At 38.5% G+C, this 19,328-nt stretch overlaps 1 protein-coding gene across 3 annotated transcripts in view; it reads right to left on the bottom strand.

Annotated features, from left to right (window-relative positions):
- Positions 1–19,328, bottom strand: part of ulk2 (unc-51 like autophagy activating kinase 2) — a 34,302-nt gene that overhangs the window by 8,246 nt on the left and 6,728 nt on the right. For all 3 annotated transcript variants that reach the window (XM_079884973.1, XM_079884974.1, XM_079884975.1), the window contains exons 3-17: positions 19,180–19,221; positions 11,971–12,003; positions 11,081–11,117; positions 9,140–9,313; positions 8,741–8,814; positions 8,513–8,614; positions 8,323–8,381; positions 7,056–7,138; positions 6,916–6,966; positions 6,749–6,837; positions 6,421–6,592; positions 5,495–5,555; positions 1,935–2,084; positions 221–366; positions 15–98 (exon numbers count right to left, since the gene is read on the bottom strand). In XM_079884973.1, the coding sequence (XP_079741099.1) occupies positions 15–98; positions 221–366; positions 1,935–2,084; positions 5,495–5,555; positions 6,421–6,592; positions 6,749–6,837; positions 6,916–6,966; positions 7,056–7,138; positions 8,323–8,381; positions 8,513–8,614; positions 8,741–8,814; positions 9,140–9,313; positions 11,081–11,117; positions 11,971–12,003; positions 19,180–19,221 (1,357 nt within the window). The remainder of the gene's footprint in view (positions 1–14; positions 99–220; positions 367–1,934; positions 2,085–5,494; positions 5,556–6,420; positions 6,593–6,748; positions 6,838–6,915; positions 6,967–7,055; positions 7,139–8,322; positions 8,382–8,512; positions 8,615–8,740; positions 8,815–9,139; positions 9,314–11,080; positions 11,118–11,970; positions 12,004–19,179; positions 19,222–19,328) is intronic.

The following is a 19,328-nucleotide window of genomic DNA, read 5'->3' as shown; positions in this document are numbered from 1 at the left end:
ACATATAAACTCACCGCCTGAGGAGCTGCGACTGCGGGCCTCGTGGCTCTGGGGGTGTCCGCAGCAGCAGTGGCCAAGCTGCTCAGGAATAGTGCCCACTGGGGAACAATTACACAGAAACAGACAGACACACATCAAATGGGCACGGCAGGACATGTCAGACTTTAAAAATACAGTTTTCCAGTAAACATAAAACAGGAATGACAGAGACAACTCTTACCCAGTGGAGAGGGAGAGTAGGGCCTGGAACTGCCTGTAGAGAGACGTCGCCCAACAGTTTGGACCGTATCTGCAGGGCTTGGTGACCCAGACACCATTTTAGGGAAGCCCATGGGGCTTGTGTTGGAGCGCCGCACTGTGCCTGACCTGTAGAAATAAAATAAAAAAAACATGGTAACACTTTAGTTTAGGGTCCAATTCTCGCTATTAACTAGTTGCTTATCATCATGCATATTATTAGGACATTGGCTGTTTATTAGTACTTATAAAGCACATATTTATGCCTTATTCTGCTTGACCATATTCTACATCCCTTAATCCTTCCCAATACCTAAACTTAACAACTACCTAATTAACTATTAATAGCAGTAATTAGGAGTTTATTAAGGCAAAAGTCATAGTTAATAGTTTGTTAATAGCGAGAATTGGATCCTAATCTAAAGTGTGGCCTAAAGTGTGGTATTTGACAACCGTACAATTGTATTTGACTGAAACCTTTTCTTAGCACAAATGACACTTTTCATAACCAACAATTATGCAATTATGTTAAACCAACTGGTCTCGATGTGATTTTATTGGATACATGATGTCAGTTCTCCTCAAGATCACACAGGTGTAGTTTATCACATTAACTATGAATTAAATTGATCAAAAGTGACAGTAGAGACAGAAAATTTATATTTCAAATACATGCTGTTCTTTGAACTTTAAATTCATCAAAGGATCCTGAAAAAAATTGTGGTTTCCACAAAAATATTAAGCTCCACAATATTGTTGATACTAAGAACTGTTTCTTGAGCAGCAAATCAGCATATTAGAATGTTTTCTTAAGGATCATGTGACACTGAAGACTAGAGTAATGATGCTTAAAAAATTCAGCTTTGCATCACAGGAATAAATTACATTTATACAATTAAAATTGCAATAATATTTCACAATATTACTGTTTCTGTATTTTTTATTAATAAATGCAGCTTTGTTGAGCATAATGGACTTCTTTTTACCAACCCCAAACTTTTGAATGGTAAGAAATTCATACATTTGACTTTTTTAGGCCCTTGTATATGAAACAATTTGCAGGACGTCCTCTGTCATCAGCGTTGTTACGGTAAGAGTTCCTTGCATTTTCTTTAACTTTAAAGTGAGATACTCAATATTCCTCCTAAACAATTCATAAATGAGCTTAGTGACACAAAAAAAAATCACTCATGTCAAAACTTGGTAAGCTCAGAAATGCTAAATAGTTCAGTGCACTGGCACCTGGAAGACAGTTATGACTCAAAGATCAGGTCTGAATTTGTGCCCGGGGCCACTACACCATCACCGTGCCCGAGCTGACTAACAGGGTAGTATAATGTGAACCAGCCTGGCCCTGGGCACAAGGACAGCAAGGCTGATGTGATGAGATTAATCACTTTTTGAGACGCAGGGCAGGTCAGAGTGATGCAGTCTAAGCAGCTGCTGAGGTCTGGCGTGACTAATAGGGGACAAGCAACAGTCAAAATCTCCAGACTCTACTAAACACCTGCCTGAAGACCCTAAACCCATCTGTTCTCAAAGCCCACTTAGAAAATTCTCAGCTATACAAGTGAGCAAGTTTAGGAAACAGATGCAAATTCGAGAGTGAAAAGAAATCTTTACATAGCATCATAAAGACATGAATATGCCATACAGTAAGTAGCAGAGTTAAACATTCCCTTTGTTGGATGTCTTACCTGGGAGAGCCATAGAGTGTTGTGGTTGGGCTGCTGGAGAGGTTCTGTTTGATCCGCTGGTAGTTTCGTACCTGTGTGGGCACAGGTATTGGCGTGGTCTCGCTTCGTGGCGACACCATTGGGGTCTGTCCAGTGGATGGCTGCGGTGGCCTGAGAAACCCAGAAAACAAGGTTTCAATCCAGTCAGAATGCTTTTCCAAACCCATTTAGGCCATAAAACCTCGACAAAATCCTCAAGATCAAAGTCTCATTCAACATGCGATCGCTAAATGTAAAGCGCGAGACGTTTCCAACTTTGTCAAACGAGTTCAGCAAAAGCCGTTTCTGCTCAGAGGGCATGGCCGGACCACATAGGGCGGAGCTACAGTGTAAACACAAAGCCCTGGCCAATCAGTAAGGAGGAGGGAGGAGTCATGGGCGGTGCTTCTTAGGCAGTGACACGTGCTTGGTCCACCTACCCTCACCAGTCACAGACAAAGAAAACAAAACAGCTCGTTCTTATTTTATCAGGAACACAATGTTTTTTCACAGATGTCATGAATGGGTCAAGTGCGCGCACCGTGCAAAGGTCTGATAAGAAGGAAGGGGAGCTAAAAGGGAGAAAGGAAGCTGCACATTACTGTTTGAGCTCCAGTCTCCTGGATTATGTAATGAGCGAGGGAGGAGTGTGGGCTACACGTGAGCGGTTAACCAGGCTGCACAACAACTGCACACAAAGAGAGTTTCTTTGTTTGACCCAGAGTCAGTTCAGCATGGCACAACAAACCAAACAGGACATAAATGATGAGGCTATATATACGATAATATATCTATATATATTATATATGACACTGTTGTTCAAAAGTTTGGGGTCAGTAAGAAATTGAATACAGAAAAAATATTTAAATTGATCAAAAGTGACAGTAAAGACATTTATAATGTTACAAAAATGTCTATTTAAAAAATAATGCTGTTCTTTTGAATTTTCTATTCATCAAATAATCCTGAAAAAAAAAAAATCTATCACCGTTTCCACAAAAATATTAAGCAGCACAACTGTTTTCAACACTGATAATAGTAAATCAGCAGATTAGAATGATTTCTGAAGGATCGTGTGACACTGAAGACTGGACTAATGATGCTGAAAATTCAGCTTTGCTATCACAGGAATAAATACAAATTTTAAATCTATTAAAACAGTTATTTCACAATATTACTGTTTTTACTGTATTTTTTATCAAATAAATACAGCATAAAATACTTCTCACTTAAATCTTTAAAAGCACAAATAATCTAATAACATTGTTATTTTTTTTGGTAACACTTTACAATAAGGTTTCATTAGTTAACATTAGTTAACTACTTTAGTTAACATGAACTAAAAATGAACTGCACTTCTACAGTATTTGCAAATTTTATTAAATGTTCATTTCAACATTTACTAACATTATTAAAATCAAACGTTGTATTTGTTAACATTAGTATATGCACTGGGATGTAACATGAACAAACAATGAACGACTGTATTTTTTTTAACTAACATTAATAAAGATTAACAATGAACAATACATTTGTTACAGTATTCATTAGTTCATGTTAATACATTAACTAATGTTAACTAATGAGACCTTATTGTAAAGTTTTACCTTTTTATCTTTAGCAAATCTCAAAATGAACATTTTACACACTGCATTATAATGCTGTTGAGTATGGAAGCTTGTTTCCGCCACAGAATAAAACATTTTAAGAGATAATTGCGACTTTTTATCTCACAATTGCGAGTTTACATCTCGCAATTCTGACTTTATTTCTCAGAATTGCGAGATACAAAGTCAGAATTGCGTGAAATAAAGTCGCAATTGCGTGTTATAAAGTCAGAATTGCGTGAAATAAAGTCACAATTGTGTTATAAAGTCAGAATTGCGTGAAATAAAGTCACAATTGCGTGTTATAAAGTCAGAATTGCGAGATATAAAGTCGCAATTGCGTGTTATAAAGTCAGAATTGCGTGAAATAAAGTCACAATTGTGTTATAAAGTCAGAATTGCGTGAAATAAAGTCGCAATTGCGTGTTATAAAGTCAGAATTGCGTGAAATAAAGTCACAATTGTGTTATAAAGTCAGAATTGCGTGAAATAAAGTCACAATTGCGTATTATAAAGTCAGAATTGCGTGAAATAAAGTCACAATTGCGTGTTATAAAGTCAGAATTGCGTGATATAAAGTCGCAATTGCGAGAAAAAAAGTCAGAATTCTGACTTTATAAGACGCAATTGCGACTTTATTTCACGCAATTCTGACTTTATATCTCGCAATTCTGACTTTATAACACACAATCGCGACTTTATTTCACGCAATTTTGACTTTATATCTCGCAATTCTGACTTTATAACACGCAATTGCGACTTTATTTCACGCAATTCTGACTTTATTACTCGAAATTCTGAGAAATAAAGTCAGAATTGCGAGATGTAAACTCGCAATTGTGAGATAAAAAGTCGCAATTATCTCTTAAAATGTTTTATTCTGTGGCGGAAACAAGCTTCCATAGTTGAGACTAAATTCAGCTGCAGCATTTAAGTTTTTAGTGTTTTATTTTTAATTTATTTAAACAAAATAGTATGAATTTTAATATTTGCCATTTATTGGTTATTATCAGTTTTTATTTGGGTGCATCTCTAATATATATATAAAAAAATAAAAAAAATCGTGAAATCAAATTCAATCAAGTGTGTCCAAACTTTTGGCAGTTAGTGTTTAAGTGTGAAAAAGAATAAGCAGACAGAGAGGAGACAGTGAAGGTGGAGTATGCCTCGCTTGTACAAGAGAGGGAAACAGAAAAGCCACAGAGCAGAAGGAAGTGACTCGGAGAAGATGCACCGACTCTCACAACAGCAAAACAGCTTCTGTTTTACATGAGTAACAGACAAAAAATGAACAGCATATGAATGTTTTAACTGTCAATGTCAGATCCACTGCATAACTGCACAATAACAAGGGTCTAGTCACAAAACAGCCAATGCGATGGATGTTTATTTCTGCACCTCTGGACAAAAATAGAGGTCGGTTCACAAGTAAACGGTGTGGAAACAGTTTTATATCACATGCAGATGGTAAGAAATGACAGCAGGGTGTCTATTCTTAGGGCAGGAGCACAAACACACACACACATTCGCTCCCACAGGACTCATTCACCAGCCATGTGATTCACCTCTCAGCTTCCTCCTGCAATAACAACAGACACTCCACCCAGAGTCACACAACCGTGAACTCGCCCTGGCTTTCACCTCCATGATTAAATAGTTTGGGAGTAGAAGGCACCAAAAATATCTCCAATGACATCAACGAAACAAACAGATCAGTGTGCTAATCCATAACTCCATATTTCCATGGTGCAAACAGCCAAAAAGGATTAAGATGATTTAACCATTGTTAATATTCCTGTCCGCATGTCGGACTTTACAGTGAACTGTGTATCTTTGGCCTTTAAACCTTGTTTAACATTTGACGCAAGTAAACATGCATGTGTGAAAGCATTGTAATGCATTGTGAGTGAACCATATCAGTGATGTCACACTCACCCTCCACACAGAAGGAATTCACTGGACGGCCTGCGGCCCACTGTCCCCATTGGAAGGTCATCTAAGGAGAAGAGAAAGAAAGTCATGAGAACTACAAATACACACAGTCTCACAAACACCAGCAAATCACAGCTTGTGAGAGCGCAATCAGCGCTGGAAGGCTTTCATAGCGCTGACTCAGCAGACGCCTTTCTATACTCTAAAACACACGCAATCAGCTCCAGCAGCTGCTCAAATCTAGTGTGTGTGTGTGTGTGTGTGTGTTTTTCAGGTATAACATATGTTATGGGGACAAGATGCCCCCGCAATTTCCAAAATCCTTGTCCTTGTGGAGACATTTTTTGATCCCCATGAGGAAAAGAGTTTACAAATCACACTAAATTATGTTTTTTGAAAATCTAAAAAAAAATGTGTGATATTTCTGATATCAAATATTTCTTCAATAATTGTATATTTTGTAAGATTTATTGTAAAAAAAGGGCTTATTTCAAGATTGTTTATCTGAAAAGTTTTCCAGTAAAAATTTTTAAACATACCATTCTTAAAATATTGTACTTAAAATTAAAATATTAATATTTTACTAAACTGTTTTAAGATATTAATACTTGTTTTCAGAAAATATAAGTGTTTTTCACCTTAAACCTCAAATTTAGCTAGATTTAGGATTCAAATTACATTTACAACAGTTTTAAAGTATATTGTTTTGCTTATAGAGGAATAATAAATCTTTAATTATATTATCTCCCATTAATGGACAATACAGTTGAAAAAATTAAATAAAAACCTTTTTGCCTCTCAAATAAATTGATCTTGTTTTAAGGATGTTTAGACTTTTTTTTTACAGAAAAAAAGAGACAAATGTACTGATTATGAAAAGTTTTTGCAGTGTAAGCGTGTGACGTGTTCAGTGATGTAATGTGACTCACAGGACTGCTCTCCGGAGAGATGTGGCACCAGCACAAAGTCGTCCGTGTCACAGGAGGAGTTCTTGCTGCTGGTGCTGCCGCCCGACTCTTTGGACAGCTGCAGGTAGTTGGGAGGGCCGAGAGGTGGAGAGGAAAGCACGTCCTCGGGGAGAGTCTGCATGTCTGGCAGGGACTGCAAAACAAAGGTGGAGGTAAACACTGGATTACCTTGAGCTGAGTCAGTGCTATTAAACTTCTCAATGCCGCAATCATCTCATGCAACACCCTAGTTTAGGAACTGCTCATGTCTGTGACAGCGCATTCAGCAATGACAATGTAAGGTGCTTACCGGAGGAGACACGTAACGACAGGAAGGAGAGCTGCCACACGTGCTGTCTGAGACCAAGCCAGAGCACGTTGGCACTGGCACAGGTGATGCTGGGTAAAAGAAAAAACTGGTTTAGTGTCCAGCCACACCTTATTCATTAAATTCGCTCATCAAATGTTCTTACTTACATTTTTTAATAGTTGATGTCGGTTCCATGAAAGGATGACTGAAGAAAGTGTCTGCAGATAGACAAATATGAGAATGAGGAAAGGGAAAAACAATGTGGAAATCCTCCAACAATGCACTGAAACAACAGAAATACACTGACCAAAATCCATACGATCCTTCTGGTTCCTCTGGAGCAGCCCCAGCAGCAGATCTTCCAGTGGAGGAGACGTCTCTCTCGGGATGCTGTGAACAGAAAGCTTTGGTTATTCAGTAAATAGGGCCTAATGATTGGCCATATCGAGATTATTGGCTGAATAATAAAATATAATCAAAAATCTGTTTTAATTTTTCAGTGAATTTTGAGTTTTGTCATTTCAGCAACTTTGTGTACACACACTACTGTTCACAAGTTTAGGGTTGGTAAGATTGTTTTATGTTTTTGAAAAAAGTCTGTTGTTCTCACCCAGGCTGCATTTATTTGATTAAAAAAACTGTAAAAACAGTAATATTGTGAAATATTATTATAATTTTAAATAAATGTTTTCTATTTTTATACATTTCAAAATGTAATTTATTCCTGTGATGCAAAGCTGGATTTTCAGCAGCCATTATTTGAGTATTCAGTGTCACATGATCCTTCAGAAATCATTCTAAAGCTGTGTTCACACTGCCAGTGACTGGCATGTCGCCAGTGGCTGGAGGTGGGGTCACTAGTGGCCGTTCCCACAACCGATTGCCTAGTAACGTTTATGAATGACATTCACGGATGTTATTCCATGCTGTAGACACTGAATTCGTTTTCTTGGAGGGAAAAGACTAAATATAAATGGTATCAGTACATTAACTGCTTAATACTAAAAACGAACAAGAAACAGCGAGTGCTCTTTGCCATCTCGGCTATTTATCTGCAGCGAAAGTGCAAGCGCCGGTCTATCTGGGTTTACTTGGGAGTCAGCACAGAGATATATAATAAATTATAGGAAAGTTGCTGACCACTAAAATAACTTTTCCTCCATCACAACACTCCACTCAGGATCTAGTGACGGCTCTTTTCCTCAATCACACCTGACTTCACTCCTTCTGGTTGTCGCTCCTGAAAGTGGCTCTTCATTTGCATACAGTTCAACATACAGTTAGGTCCATATATATTTGGACCTAACAGTATCTCAACTTTGACGCACCGCTAGACAAACCTACATTCTACATTCGCTCATGTCATTGAAATCATGTCGCTTTGTCACTGCGTGTCGCTGGCAGTGTGAACTCAGCTTAATATGCTGATTTGGTGCTCAAGAAACATTTCTCATTATTATACATTTTTTAAACAGTTGTGCTGCTTAGTTTTTTGGGGGAAAACAACAATCTTGAGCATTATGACACATATGAAACACAACAAAAGAAAAAAGAAAAATAGTCAGTGCTCTTACTTTGGCACCAAAGTCTTGTTCTTCTCATAGAACATCCTCAAGTCCTGGGGACTGTTAGCCTGGTCATTTAGTATATACAAACATAAAACACCATTAAAACATCATCACAACAAAAAAAACAGCAAACTCTTCAAATCAGATAATTAGCTCCTATATGATCTCAGTTTTGCTTCATTGTCATGAACGTCACCTGGAAAGGTGGCTTTCCCACGAGGCACTGGTAAATGACAGTCCCAATGCTCCACAGGTCAGCTTTGGCATCATAGTTCTGGGACATGATCACCTCTGGGGCCTGCGAATAGAGGTGATGGATTACAAATGATGAGAACATGATGCTGCCAAGTGCCAAAGTCTCACACCGCTGATGTATTTCACAAATCTGAGACAGTGAGACAGAATTCAGTATGTGGCTACTGACCATGTACATTGGGGATCCACATAATGTGGCCGCCATCATGTTGCTCTGGAGATATCTTGCAAAACCAAAGTCAGCTGTTAAACAAAGAGAGCACCGGTGTTATTAATAGCAACATACTGCTGTCTGAGAGTCACGACTTAAAACTTCTGCACAGACTGAGACAATGGAAACAAAGAACAGGCTGTGTGAGAGATCAGAGGGCCGAAAGAGTATGACTATTATATAGACTGTTGGGTGCATACACAGTGGACTACAAACGTCTTGAGATATTTATTTCCAGGTTTAAGTTTAATTTTGGATACCAGATTTGTAATGTGGTCTCAGACATTTGAATTATACAGTAGATATAAAAAGGTATATATAGTAATATTAGCAGCAAATCGTTATGTAGAGCGTTACCAATCTTGATGCGTATGCCGCTGATGCTGGACTTCTTGCGTCCCGCGTAGGACAGCAGGATGTTCTGAGGTTTGAGGTCTCTGTGAATGATCCCCTTGCTGTTGAGGATGCGCATAGCTGCCGCAATCTGCTGTAAAAAAACCCTCAGTGTGTCCTCTCGCAGAGTGCCCTTGGCTGGAAGAGCAAAGACATTGTACCGCTGAGAAACATGGCTATAAAATCCATTAAGACATTCAATAAAAACCTCATTTAACCAGACAGCCTTGCAGCTACTATAACCACTTACACACATCATGCAATGTTTCATTTGCTGAAATTGAAAATTGGCTTTATGTGTCAAGAAACCTCAGATTTACTAGTTTTGAAGAGCAAAAGGTGTGTTTACCATTGTTTGGCAAATTTTGAGAAAAAAAAAAAAAATTCAATAGGAGTCCACAAGATAGTGAAATTCCTGACGCAGATTTTTCAAGTGGGTTAAAGTGGGTCGCAACTTCACTGTGTTGACCAACAGAAAGCTGCTTGGTTTGAAAGTGACTTCAATGTGAGCTTTGCTTCATAAATCGCTAGACTATTGACTACAGACAATGACCCCCCGGTTGACAGACAAGGCTTAAGCCTAGTCCCAGACTAAAATACATGTTTGAGCTGTTTTAACTGAAATCAACTTGCACTAATATATCTTAAAATAAGTCAGTGTCATTGTTTTGTCTCAAGATGCAAATCAGTAATGTTTTTTTTTTTCTAAGGTACATTTATAAAAGTTACTTACATGCCCTAATTGAACTAAAGCCAAATCCTGGCTTAATCTAAGCCCTGTCTGTGAAACCGGGCCTGGAAGTTTTTTTGCCGACTAAATTTCAACAAAATTTTGCTAATGTGACCATTATGTCTGTTTTAAGCGATAAAACAGACAAAATGTTGTGAGTAATTTATATCAAAAGAAATACTGTAGAACTGAGCATAACTAGAAAAATGTAGATTGACGATTGAAATGTCCATGATCTTTTAAGGTTTTATTAATTTCCATGATTTTTGGAAACAGGCCACCCTAATTGTTGTTGAGCACTTTGGTGAGTGATGAAGTGAGAATTCATTTTGGATGAACTATCCCTTTAAATAAGGATGTACACTGCACTGAGCTAATCCAAGACCATCAGAGTCATGTTCTCTAGGCCCCTGATTGGTGAGACTGTTAAAATCGGAAGCTGCTCAGGGATTTTACATGGAGCTCCAGGTCCCCTGTTAGAACAAAACTGGTGTAATCCACTGAGCTGTTAAGAGGATTCCCTTCACTCAATCTGCTCTGTAAACAAAGCAATTATGATCACAATGAACCTCGTACTGATCCCAAAACAGTATTTGGCATAGCTGTGAGGTTGTATAACTAAGAAACGGTTGCATAATTAAACAAGGGAGAAGGGTAAGAGGACAAGAGCATGGTTACACAAAGATAACAATCTGTCTGAACATAACAAGAGGTAACAGTCCAGCCAACATCACTCACAAAGTAAATGGCACCAGAGTAATCTCTATTATGCCCTCTGCGTCACACACTCTGTGAAAACTTGGTTTATAGACCAATCAGATTCCTCTGACGGAACAAAGATTGCTCGTAAACATCAAACTGAAGTACACAGACTTCAGTTTATTCACAATGGGTATGTGGGATATGTGGACAAACCTCTATGAGCTGTAAATTTATATGATAATGGAAGCAGCAGTGACTCTCTGAGAGTGTTGGTGGTAAGTGTGCTTTGAGATTGAGCCCTGGAGACAGACACTTCAACTCTAGCTCGCAGAGAAATACATCCTTGTTTAATGTGCAAAGAAACTTTAGAAACCCATTTATAGTTGGACTTCCCTAAAATGTGCTTTAAAAACAATGCTCTTTTTATGTGAGCAGCCTGACCAAATGATGTGTTTACCTCACAAGCTGCTTACCTTGCAAATAGTCCGCCAGGTCTCCTCCATTGCAGTACTTGAAGAGGAAACAAAAAGAGATAATAAAACTCAACTTTGAAACCAATACTGAACAATAAAAAACTATGTCGAGGCTCGAGGACTGGATATTTCATGGGCTACAGGAGGAGGAAGGCTGGTTTAGTGACACACACATCAATGAATCTGATGAAGTGATGCAGCATTATGGGATGGTCAGCATGTATTGGTGGCCAGTAAATTTCCACATCATTGATGGCAGGAGAGAAATAGCCCTGAGCATACTGGGTGTTGAGTACGGAGATAATACACTACAGTTAACATGACATAACATCTATAAAACTCTGACTGAACAATAGGACCTTTACTGAAGGATTTAAAAAAAAATAAAAAATTAAAAAATTACTTCTGGCTTGCAAGAAAGTTTTATATTCTACAGAATTAATCAAAAAGAGCATTTTTTTATGCTTTTAGTTTTGGTTAATTGAAGATACCTGTGAAGACCTCTAGTTTGAGCTAAATTCTAGCTGCAAACCCCCTCTCAGGTCACACAGAAAGGTCCCAATAAATTATACTCTGAAAGCCAGCAGGTTGCATTATCAGAAGCTACATACATGAGAAGGGTTGGACTGATATTACATGCTAAAGATATTTTAAAGCTCTTGAAATTGTTTTTGAGAGCAGCTTTCCCTGAACAGATATTTTTAGTTTGGCCTCTTGATGTGTTTGTTTCTCCTTCAGAGACTGCAGTGTTGGGCAATACTAGAAAGAATAGCCATGAAACATTAGGCAGAGGCACACTGTGGCCTCATGACTAAAACAAGAGCATGTAAAAGACAGAAACAACAAGAGAGAGGGAGAGACAGAGGGGAGAATACATGCTTTAGACTCACCTCCATAACCAGGAATACAGAACTTGGCGTTTCCTGAAAGAAAGAAAAACAAGATTTTACTCAGAAACAGCCCATAACAGCAAACATCCATCACCGACACTGATTTGTTTGCACATAGGTCCATGTCCTCCAGCAACCACGTGGTTGTGGTAATACAGGCACGTGCGTAAGTGAAGACGACTCACGTTTCAAATCCTGGCATGCAAACATCCTGGTGCTGAAACCATTAGACACACTAGCCTCATAACAGCTATTAGGGCTACTGTGTCAATACTGAAGGAATTAGATGCGGAATGCTGGCCAAATAAAAAGCACAAGACCCTTTGGTTTTTTCCAAGAAAGCGGGCTGTTACAGTAATCAAGACAAGCCACCAATCTATAGAACTTCCTCCACAATCTGATCTGAAAGTTTTATGATTCCTGGTATTTTTCAGTGAATTGATGTTGGCAGCCCATTAATGCAGTTGTGATGGACTGTTCCATTAACAAGGAAAGTGCAGCCATTTTATGTGCTGCTCATAAGTGGTTGCCTGTGGAGAGTGTGTGTGGGGAGAGTTTGTAATAGCGGCCAACACTCCCATCTGCCCACATCACCTCTTGTTCCTCCTCACTATATCTCATTACCTCACCTATTCAAAACGACTAGGCTAAATATTCAAAATCTCTGTGTGCTAATTTGCCTTATTTTTACATTAAGATTACCCTTCCCATCACGTAACACACACTTAAAGTTAATCCTTAATACCTAGTGATGCACCAAAATTTTGGTTTCAGTGATTTGGTCAAAAAAATCCATTAAAAATAACACTAATAATTTAAATGTCACTTCAATAAACACAAAGAATTAACAAAGCAACAACACATTACACAGTGATGATGAGTACACAGGGCTTAAGTACACAGATAATACAATCAACAGAATAAGGAACAGGTGCAATACTAATTAGAAACTATGGTAACAAACAATGAACTAAAACTCAGGCAAAACAGCGACAGAAAATAAAACTAAACAGGGCATGATCATAACATTAATAATACTGCTAAATGTAATTAATGTAACTCTCAAAATGAAAATCCATTTTCATACTGTACATTATAATGTTTTGATGTCTGAATTCACTTGTAGCATTTAAATTGATTGATTTTAGTTTTTGGTGTTTCATTTTTAATTTAGTTGGACAAAATAGTATAGAATTTTTATTTAGAATTATATCCCTAGTCCATGTTATGCTGAAGAAAAAAAGTGTTTGTCGTCATAATCTTGATAAAAATTTATGAGCAGCTCATGGGCTCATGACTTGACAAGATTTGCATTCTGCAAGCAAGATAGTTCCTTCTCTGTAATCTGATCCCAGACAAGCCCACCTCCCCAATTCTGCTGTAGATCTGCTTATGGGATCTGGGATCAATGCAGCCTAGGGGCTGCAAGGGGCACAACCTCTGGTTGTCAGTCTGATTGCATATAGGGCTGATTTGAGCTAGCTGTGGTGGGGGATAGGAAGGAAAAAGGAAATGGAACAGCTTCGGCTGGGTGGAGGGGTCGATCAACTCAAGGACGTCATTAACCATCACATTTCAGTAATTTCTTGAACTTGACCATCTGTGAGTTCATCTGAAGCCAACTGGCTCTGAGCATGATACACAAACACAAACAAACACACAGGCCATTTGATGAGAGGCACAAGAGGAACCGCTGACCAAGTGCGGGCAGGAAAAGAAAAACAAACAGCTTTGGATCAAGAACTGCATGTCCAAACACAAATGTCCCGCCCTGATCTTCTTCTGCCAATTTTTTCCTTACTTCTTGGCAAGAGATGAGATTCCACGTGGAATCTTGCCTAACAATATGCATCATGATTTAAGCACAGTTGTTATATCATTTATATTTGTCATGTAAACAAGGATAAAAATAGGTCAGTTACCAAAGACTGGACTCTGGACAAACGGCTAGAATACCTGAACTGCCATCATTTTGAAACTTTCAGTACCTCAGAACAATGTGCAAAATGCTGCTACTTAGCAAAATTCAGTGGGAAAGAGACATTAGTTACTGCATGTTTAGAGCAAGTTAGCATATTTGGCAGCTGGGCAGCATGCCTGGTTATAAATGGAAATGGAGAATAATGTGATATATCAGCACCATATTGGTAGTCAGCCCATATCAATGATTTAAAAAAAAACTAGAGATAACAACAAACTGGAAATGCATTGGAATTTTGGCAACTGGAATATTCGGCTAAAATATTTGTGCACACAACATGAATGAGCTACAACAGGTAAACATGTCATGCACAAACTTGACTCTGACCTAAAAGGATGCAAAATTTGTCCGGATGAAATATCAAGAGCCATTTCATTGCCTAAGAACTTTACTATGACAACTAACCAATTTAATCACCAAAATTGTATTTTCAGTTTAAGTTTTCACCAAAAATAAAATGAGAATTTCTGTGTTTCAGTACAAAATTAAAGTTGGCAAATTTTGACTGTAAAAGTTTGGTATCGGGTCAACCCTACAACAAAGCACCATTGACAAAAAAACAAAGCTAGAGCTAGGCTGCATTCTGATCATATCTCCAGAGCTAACATGAGCTTCAAAACATCAGAAAATACAGGCATGACATGAAGTCAAAAGGCAGCATGCTCCCGCCAGGCAGAGAGAGTACTGCATCATAACTAGAAGTGTTGGATTACATCATTCTGATTCCAGCCAAAGCAGCGCTTTAAATTCTAGGAATATTTCAGAAACACCACATGTGCAACCAATTGCGAGAGATTGATGTGTTCTTAGAAACTCAACCGGTTTCTAGTTATCTACACGATAAGGGAACACAACATTCTATGGATGTAAGGTATACTCAAGGTGTCGTGAGTCTAAAGACACAGACTGTCCTTTCAGATGAGATTGTTTCTAAAGCAATGTCCCAGGAGCTCTGATTGACACACTTGAGTATCGTTATCAGCGAGAACAGGTAATGAAGAACAACAGCACATCATTTTGCCTGAGGCAAGGCCATGAACCTTCACAGTTGTAAGATAGAGAAAGAGATTAAGACAAAAATAAACATGCTTTCTTGTGTCTACAGCCCACGAAGGGCTGGTAAATAAACAGAGAGCCTACACTTGGTGACATATTGGTGGGTTGGTGGTAAGAAATGAGAAACAAACCTTAAAGGTGGACATTTAGAGAACACTGTAATGTGAATGAATAGATTTAGTGCTTAGTGGCAAAGAGGTATCATCCACCATAGTGAACACAATTTATTAGCTGAACACTTATTAGTTCCTGCAGGCAGCTCTCGAGGAAAACGTTAACAGTTTCCATATGTTCCCATTCTGTCTTTCTTTTCCAGCACCCACCACTCATTGCTGATAGTCTTCATTTGAATTCGTTCCTCCCCTCCTTCTCAGAAAACTGAAGACAACAAGTCAATCCGTCCTCCACTGGGACACACTGTTCTCTAACAGGAAGTTCAAGTTCTGTTTTGATACATGTAGTTATAGCTTGTCTCATGCATACAAACCTGGCTCCTCCCACCCTGACTCAAAACCCCACCCACTCCTCCCTCCAACTTCGTGATTCCAAGTTAGAATCCTTCCAGCCCTTATATTTCCCTTTCCTTAAAATGTACATGCTTTTTGCACATTTGAACAACACTTCTCTGTTTATTCAAGGGATTGTTTTAAGAATGTTTCAAAAATGTTGTCCATGCAAAAAAAGTGAGTGGTGTCCAAAACAGCCCTATTAACTTTCATTGCATTGCCGTTTTTTAAAATATCTTCTGTGTTGTACAGAAAATATAAAGGCATACAGGTGTGGTACCTTATGAGGGTAGGACTGCAATTCATTTTAAATGTTTTCAGTTTTTTTTGTTTTATGATAAAAAAAAAAAAAACAACAAAAAAACAGGTTTCCTGTGCTTGTTTGTAGGGCTGCACAATTTGGTCAGAATTCATATTTTATGACTATAAAATAATATTAATGAATTAATTTATAATGTTATTATTAATGATGTTTTTATCATTATTATTATACAGTCATATTGACATAGAATCAAAACAAATTGTGCAGCCCTACAATCAAGCAAATATTACTATTGTGATATTTCATAAAATAATTATAATAATTTTATTTTGAAGTACAACTGTAAAATTACAATACTAATATTTATGGCTGTTTTAAATACTTTTTTAACATTAAACCATAAAGCTTTTATTTTGGCAAAAATCCACAAGGAGCCCTTAAAGCTTCTCTTTTGATGCCTGTTTATACACACTTTTAATTACAAGTTTGAGAAGATGATTTGTCGCATGTTGCATTCCCAAAAATACCTATACATAATAAGCGAGTTAAACTTATAGCGTGTGCAGAGATGATTTTGTCTGAACTGTGGAGCACCATTTACTGTGAACCGAGCCACTCTGAGACACTGGATCATCAGCTCTTCATGTGTAAAGGAACACTGTGGTATTTTTTAATCTGCAAAATTCAGTGCATATTTTAATTGAATTAAATCGTAGACTTTGCAATTTGATAATCACACTAAGCCATACTGCTATTTTGCTTTTGTTTTGATTAATTGTGCGGCTCTACACGAGGGTGAGTTTTTGGGTGTTCTATCCCTTTAAAGGCAAAGCACAAGTACACTCATTCAGGCAGAAGAAAGAATCGCCACCCTGTTATTACAGCAGGTCTCCAGCCTCCCTCTGCCAGAGCAGGAACACCACTGAATAGCATTTGACTGGAGCTGCTCAGCTCTCACTGCAAGCCTGTAATTAAACAGCTATGGTGATATCTTCAGCTCCATCTGTACAGATCCCCATTGAGAAAAAGCTCAAAAACGCTCTAACATCTCTATGTGTATGTGTTCTAAGCAAGCACGCACGTGTGAACTGGCACTGACGTTGGCATTAATCACACGCAGCCTTCATTCACACTTCTTCATCATGTGGGATGAGATCATTATCAGAGCTGCAGGTTTGGGCCGGAGTGCTACCGCGCTGCATATGCTCCATGTGGCGTAGTGGGATCTGAGGGCCACCTCTCACAGCACAGCTGAAATGTGAAAGGGCAAAGGCTCCCTGTTGCTATGCTTTAAGACACCTCTGGCTGGGTACAAAAAAGTAAATCCTCCTAACATCTTTAATGACAGTGGATTGTAAACAGTCCAAGGTGGCATAATTGGGCTTGGAAGGGAACGCCATTAGTATTCCCCAGGGCTCTGTGCTGCCATCAAGAGAAGTGTGGTGGATAAAGGTCACGTTCTTCTGTAGTGTGCGGCTCACGGTGCCTGCTGAGGTAAACGGCCATTTATTTCATTTGAGTAGCAATCAAACAGGTATCCACTTGCTTTGTGTTTACAGTGCAATAAGTTAGTGAAAGTGACAGATCCGCAGAGTGATAGTGAGTTCATGAAATCGAGAAGAAGCAATGTATTACCTTCAGGCATCTTTTTTCATCAGGTAATTTTGCAAGCACTCAAGAAGACCATCACAAAGAAAAGTGCGACTGCCACTGGGGAACGAGGTACTTTTGTATAATTAGAAAAGTATAATTGCAGATATTATACAACAAAGTTATGATAACATATGGTATAAACTGAAAACTGATTCTGTTTTCTTATTCACTGACTAGAAAGGTGCCAGACTTAAGCCTTAGGCTAGAAACCTACTCAATACTATTAGTGTTTAGGACGCATATCATTTATAATCTAATTACTATTCAAATGTCCTACCTGCAAAAGCCCATGCGAGTATTCAATGATTCAGATATCTGGGTCTTTTCCTGGCAGAAAAAAACCCGGCTTAACTATAGTGGGGGAGAAGAGGGGATGACTTGAATCTTCCAGGACAAAATAAGATCAACTTCTACCTCCGTCAGACTGACCTCGTGATTGAGAAAACAAGAGTTCTCAGCATTGCACAAATGTATTTATGGTCGTCTGACTGAATGAGCGACGCAACATGCAAGTCTCCAGAAACAGCTGATGAACAGCTACAGTACGTCACAACTGACACCCACTTCTCCATTTCAGCGCAGAGAGGAAAAACACACCTCGGGCCAAGCGGGACAGATTTTGGTGCTAACATGTCATAGCCGAGTCAAAATGCTATAATTTCTCACTCCAACTAAAAAAAAAGTTGTTTGATGGAGATAAACAGTGTATCCTCAAGAACGATCTGCCTTAGAGAGATCAGTGAGATGAATGTAAACAGCTTGTAGTGTCCTCAGACCTTCTGCCCTTGGAGAAGAGATAGATTACACACAAAAAATCACTCTTCTTCTCAAGTGTCTTCCTGGAGAAGACCAAAAATGTTGCACCGTTCAGCACAAAAACTGATTCAGAAAAGCATGCTTAAGTGAAGGATGAGGGGTCTAAGGGCCCCCATCAGCACTGCAGGTGTGTGTCGGGTGGGAGTGTTATATAAGCACAGGAAGACGCATGCAGCGTTGGAAGTGCAGGATATTTAACGACTCAACTCACTATACTGGGAAGCATTACATGTAAAAGGTGTGTAGGTGACTGAGTCAGAACAGCCTAATTAAACCTACAGCTTTTCCCAGTTTGATCCTGCCGTAGACATCAACATCCTTTCAGAACAGTGCCTGCTCTGTCAGCCGAGGGTTTGGACCAATGAAATGGTGTTTAAACAGCCCACACCATTCCAGAGAAGGCAAACCCTCCCCCTATATGATACCGCTGGTGGGATGCAGAAAGGAGGAAGGCAGGGTATTGATGGATGAATTAGCTTGCTAACAGAACTGGCTGGCATTTTCACCATAGTATGCAGAATTCAGCCCCAAGGATGCTGAGAAATAATCTTATTTCCTCCTGGCCAGTGACATTATTCTCTAATGTACCCTGTAAGATACTTATAAAGGGCTGCATGGCGTACACAATGTATTTTTTTTGCATTAATAGCTATAGAATTACAATTAACATCCTCTTTAATGACTTTATAGCATTGGAGAATAATGTGTGATATTTTCAAAGAGGTCTCATGCAATGTACAGTGAGGCTTAGTCTAGGGTAGGTCATGTGACTTGTCATGTGAAGGGTGGTGTTATATAAGAACTGGGCCAGTCCTGTAGGCCCTCACAGCTCTTAGTGGATAGTAGAGCACTGACAGCTCCAGGCAAATCTGCTCAGAATTAGTGAGGGCAGAGCATTCAGAGATTATAGTAATAAATGAGTAAAAAGCCATTACCTGGACATCATAGAGTGCCACAATGTTCTCATGCTGGAGTTCCTATAAAAAAAAAAAAGACAGAGTATAATTATAAACATATAATAATAAACATAAATAAATATAATAATATAAGACAAATACATTTTATATTATTTAAAATAATACAA

Source organism: Squalius cephalus, assembly GCF_949319135.1.
Source record: "Squalius cephalus genome assembly, chromosome: 11".
Lineage (NCBI taxonomy): Eukaryota > Metazoa > Chordata > Actinopteri > Cypriniformes > Leuciscidae > Squalius > Squalius cephalus.
Note: the sequence above shows the minus strand (reverse complement) of the source record. Positions and strands in the feature narration are given on the sequence as shown.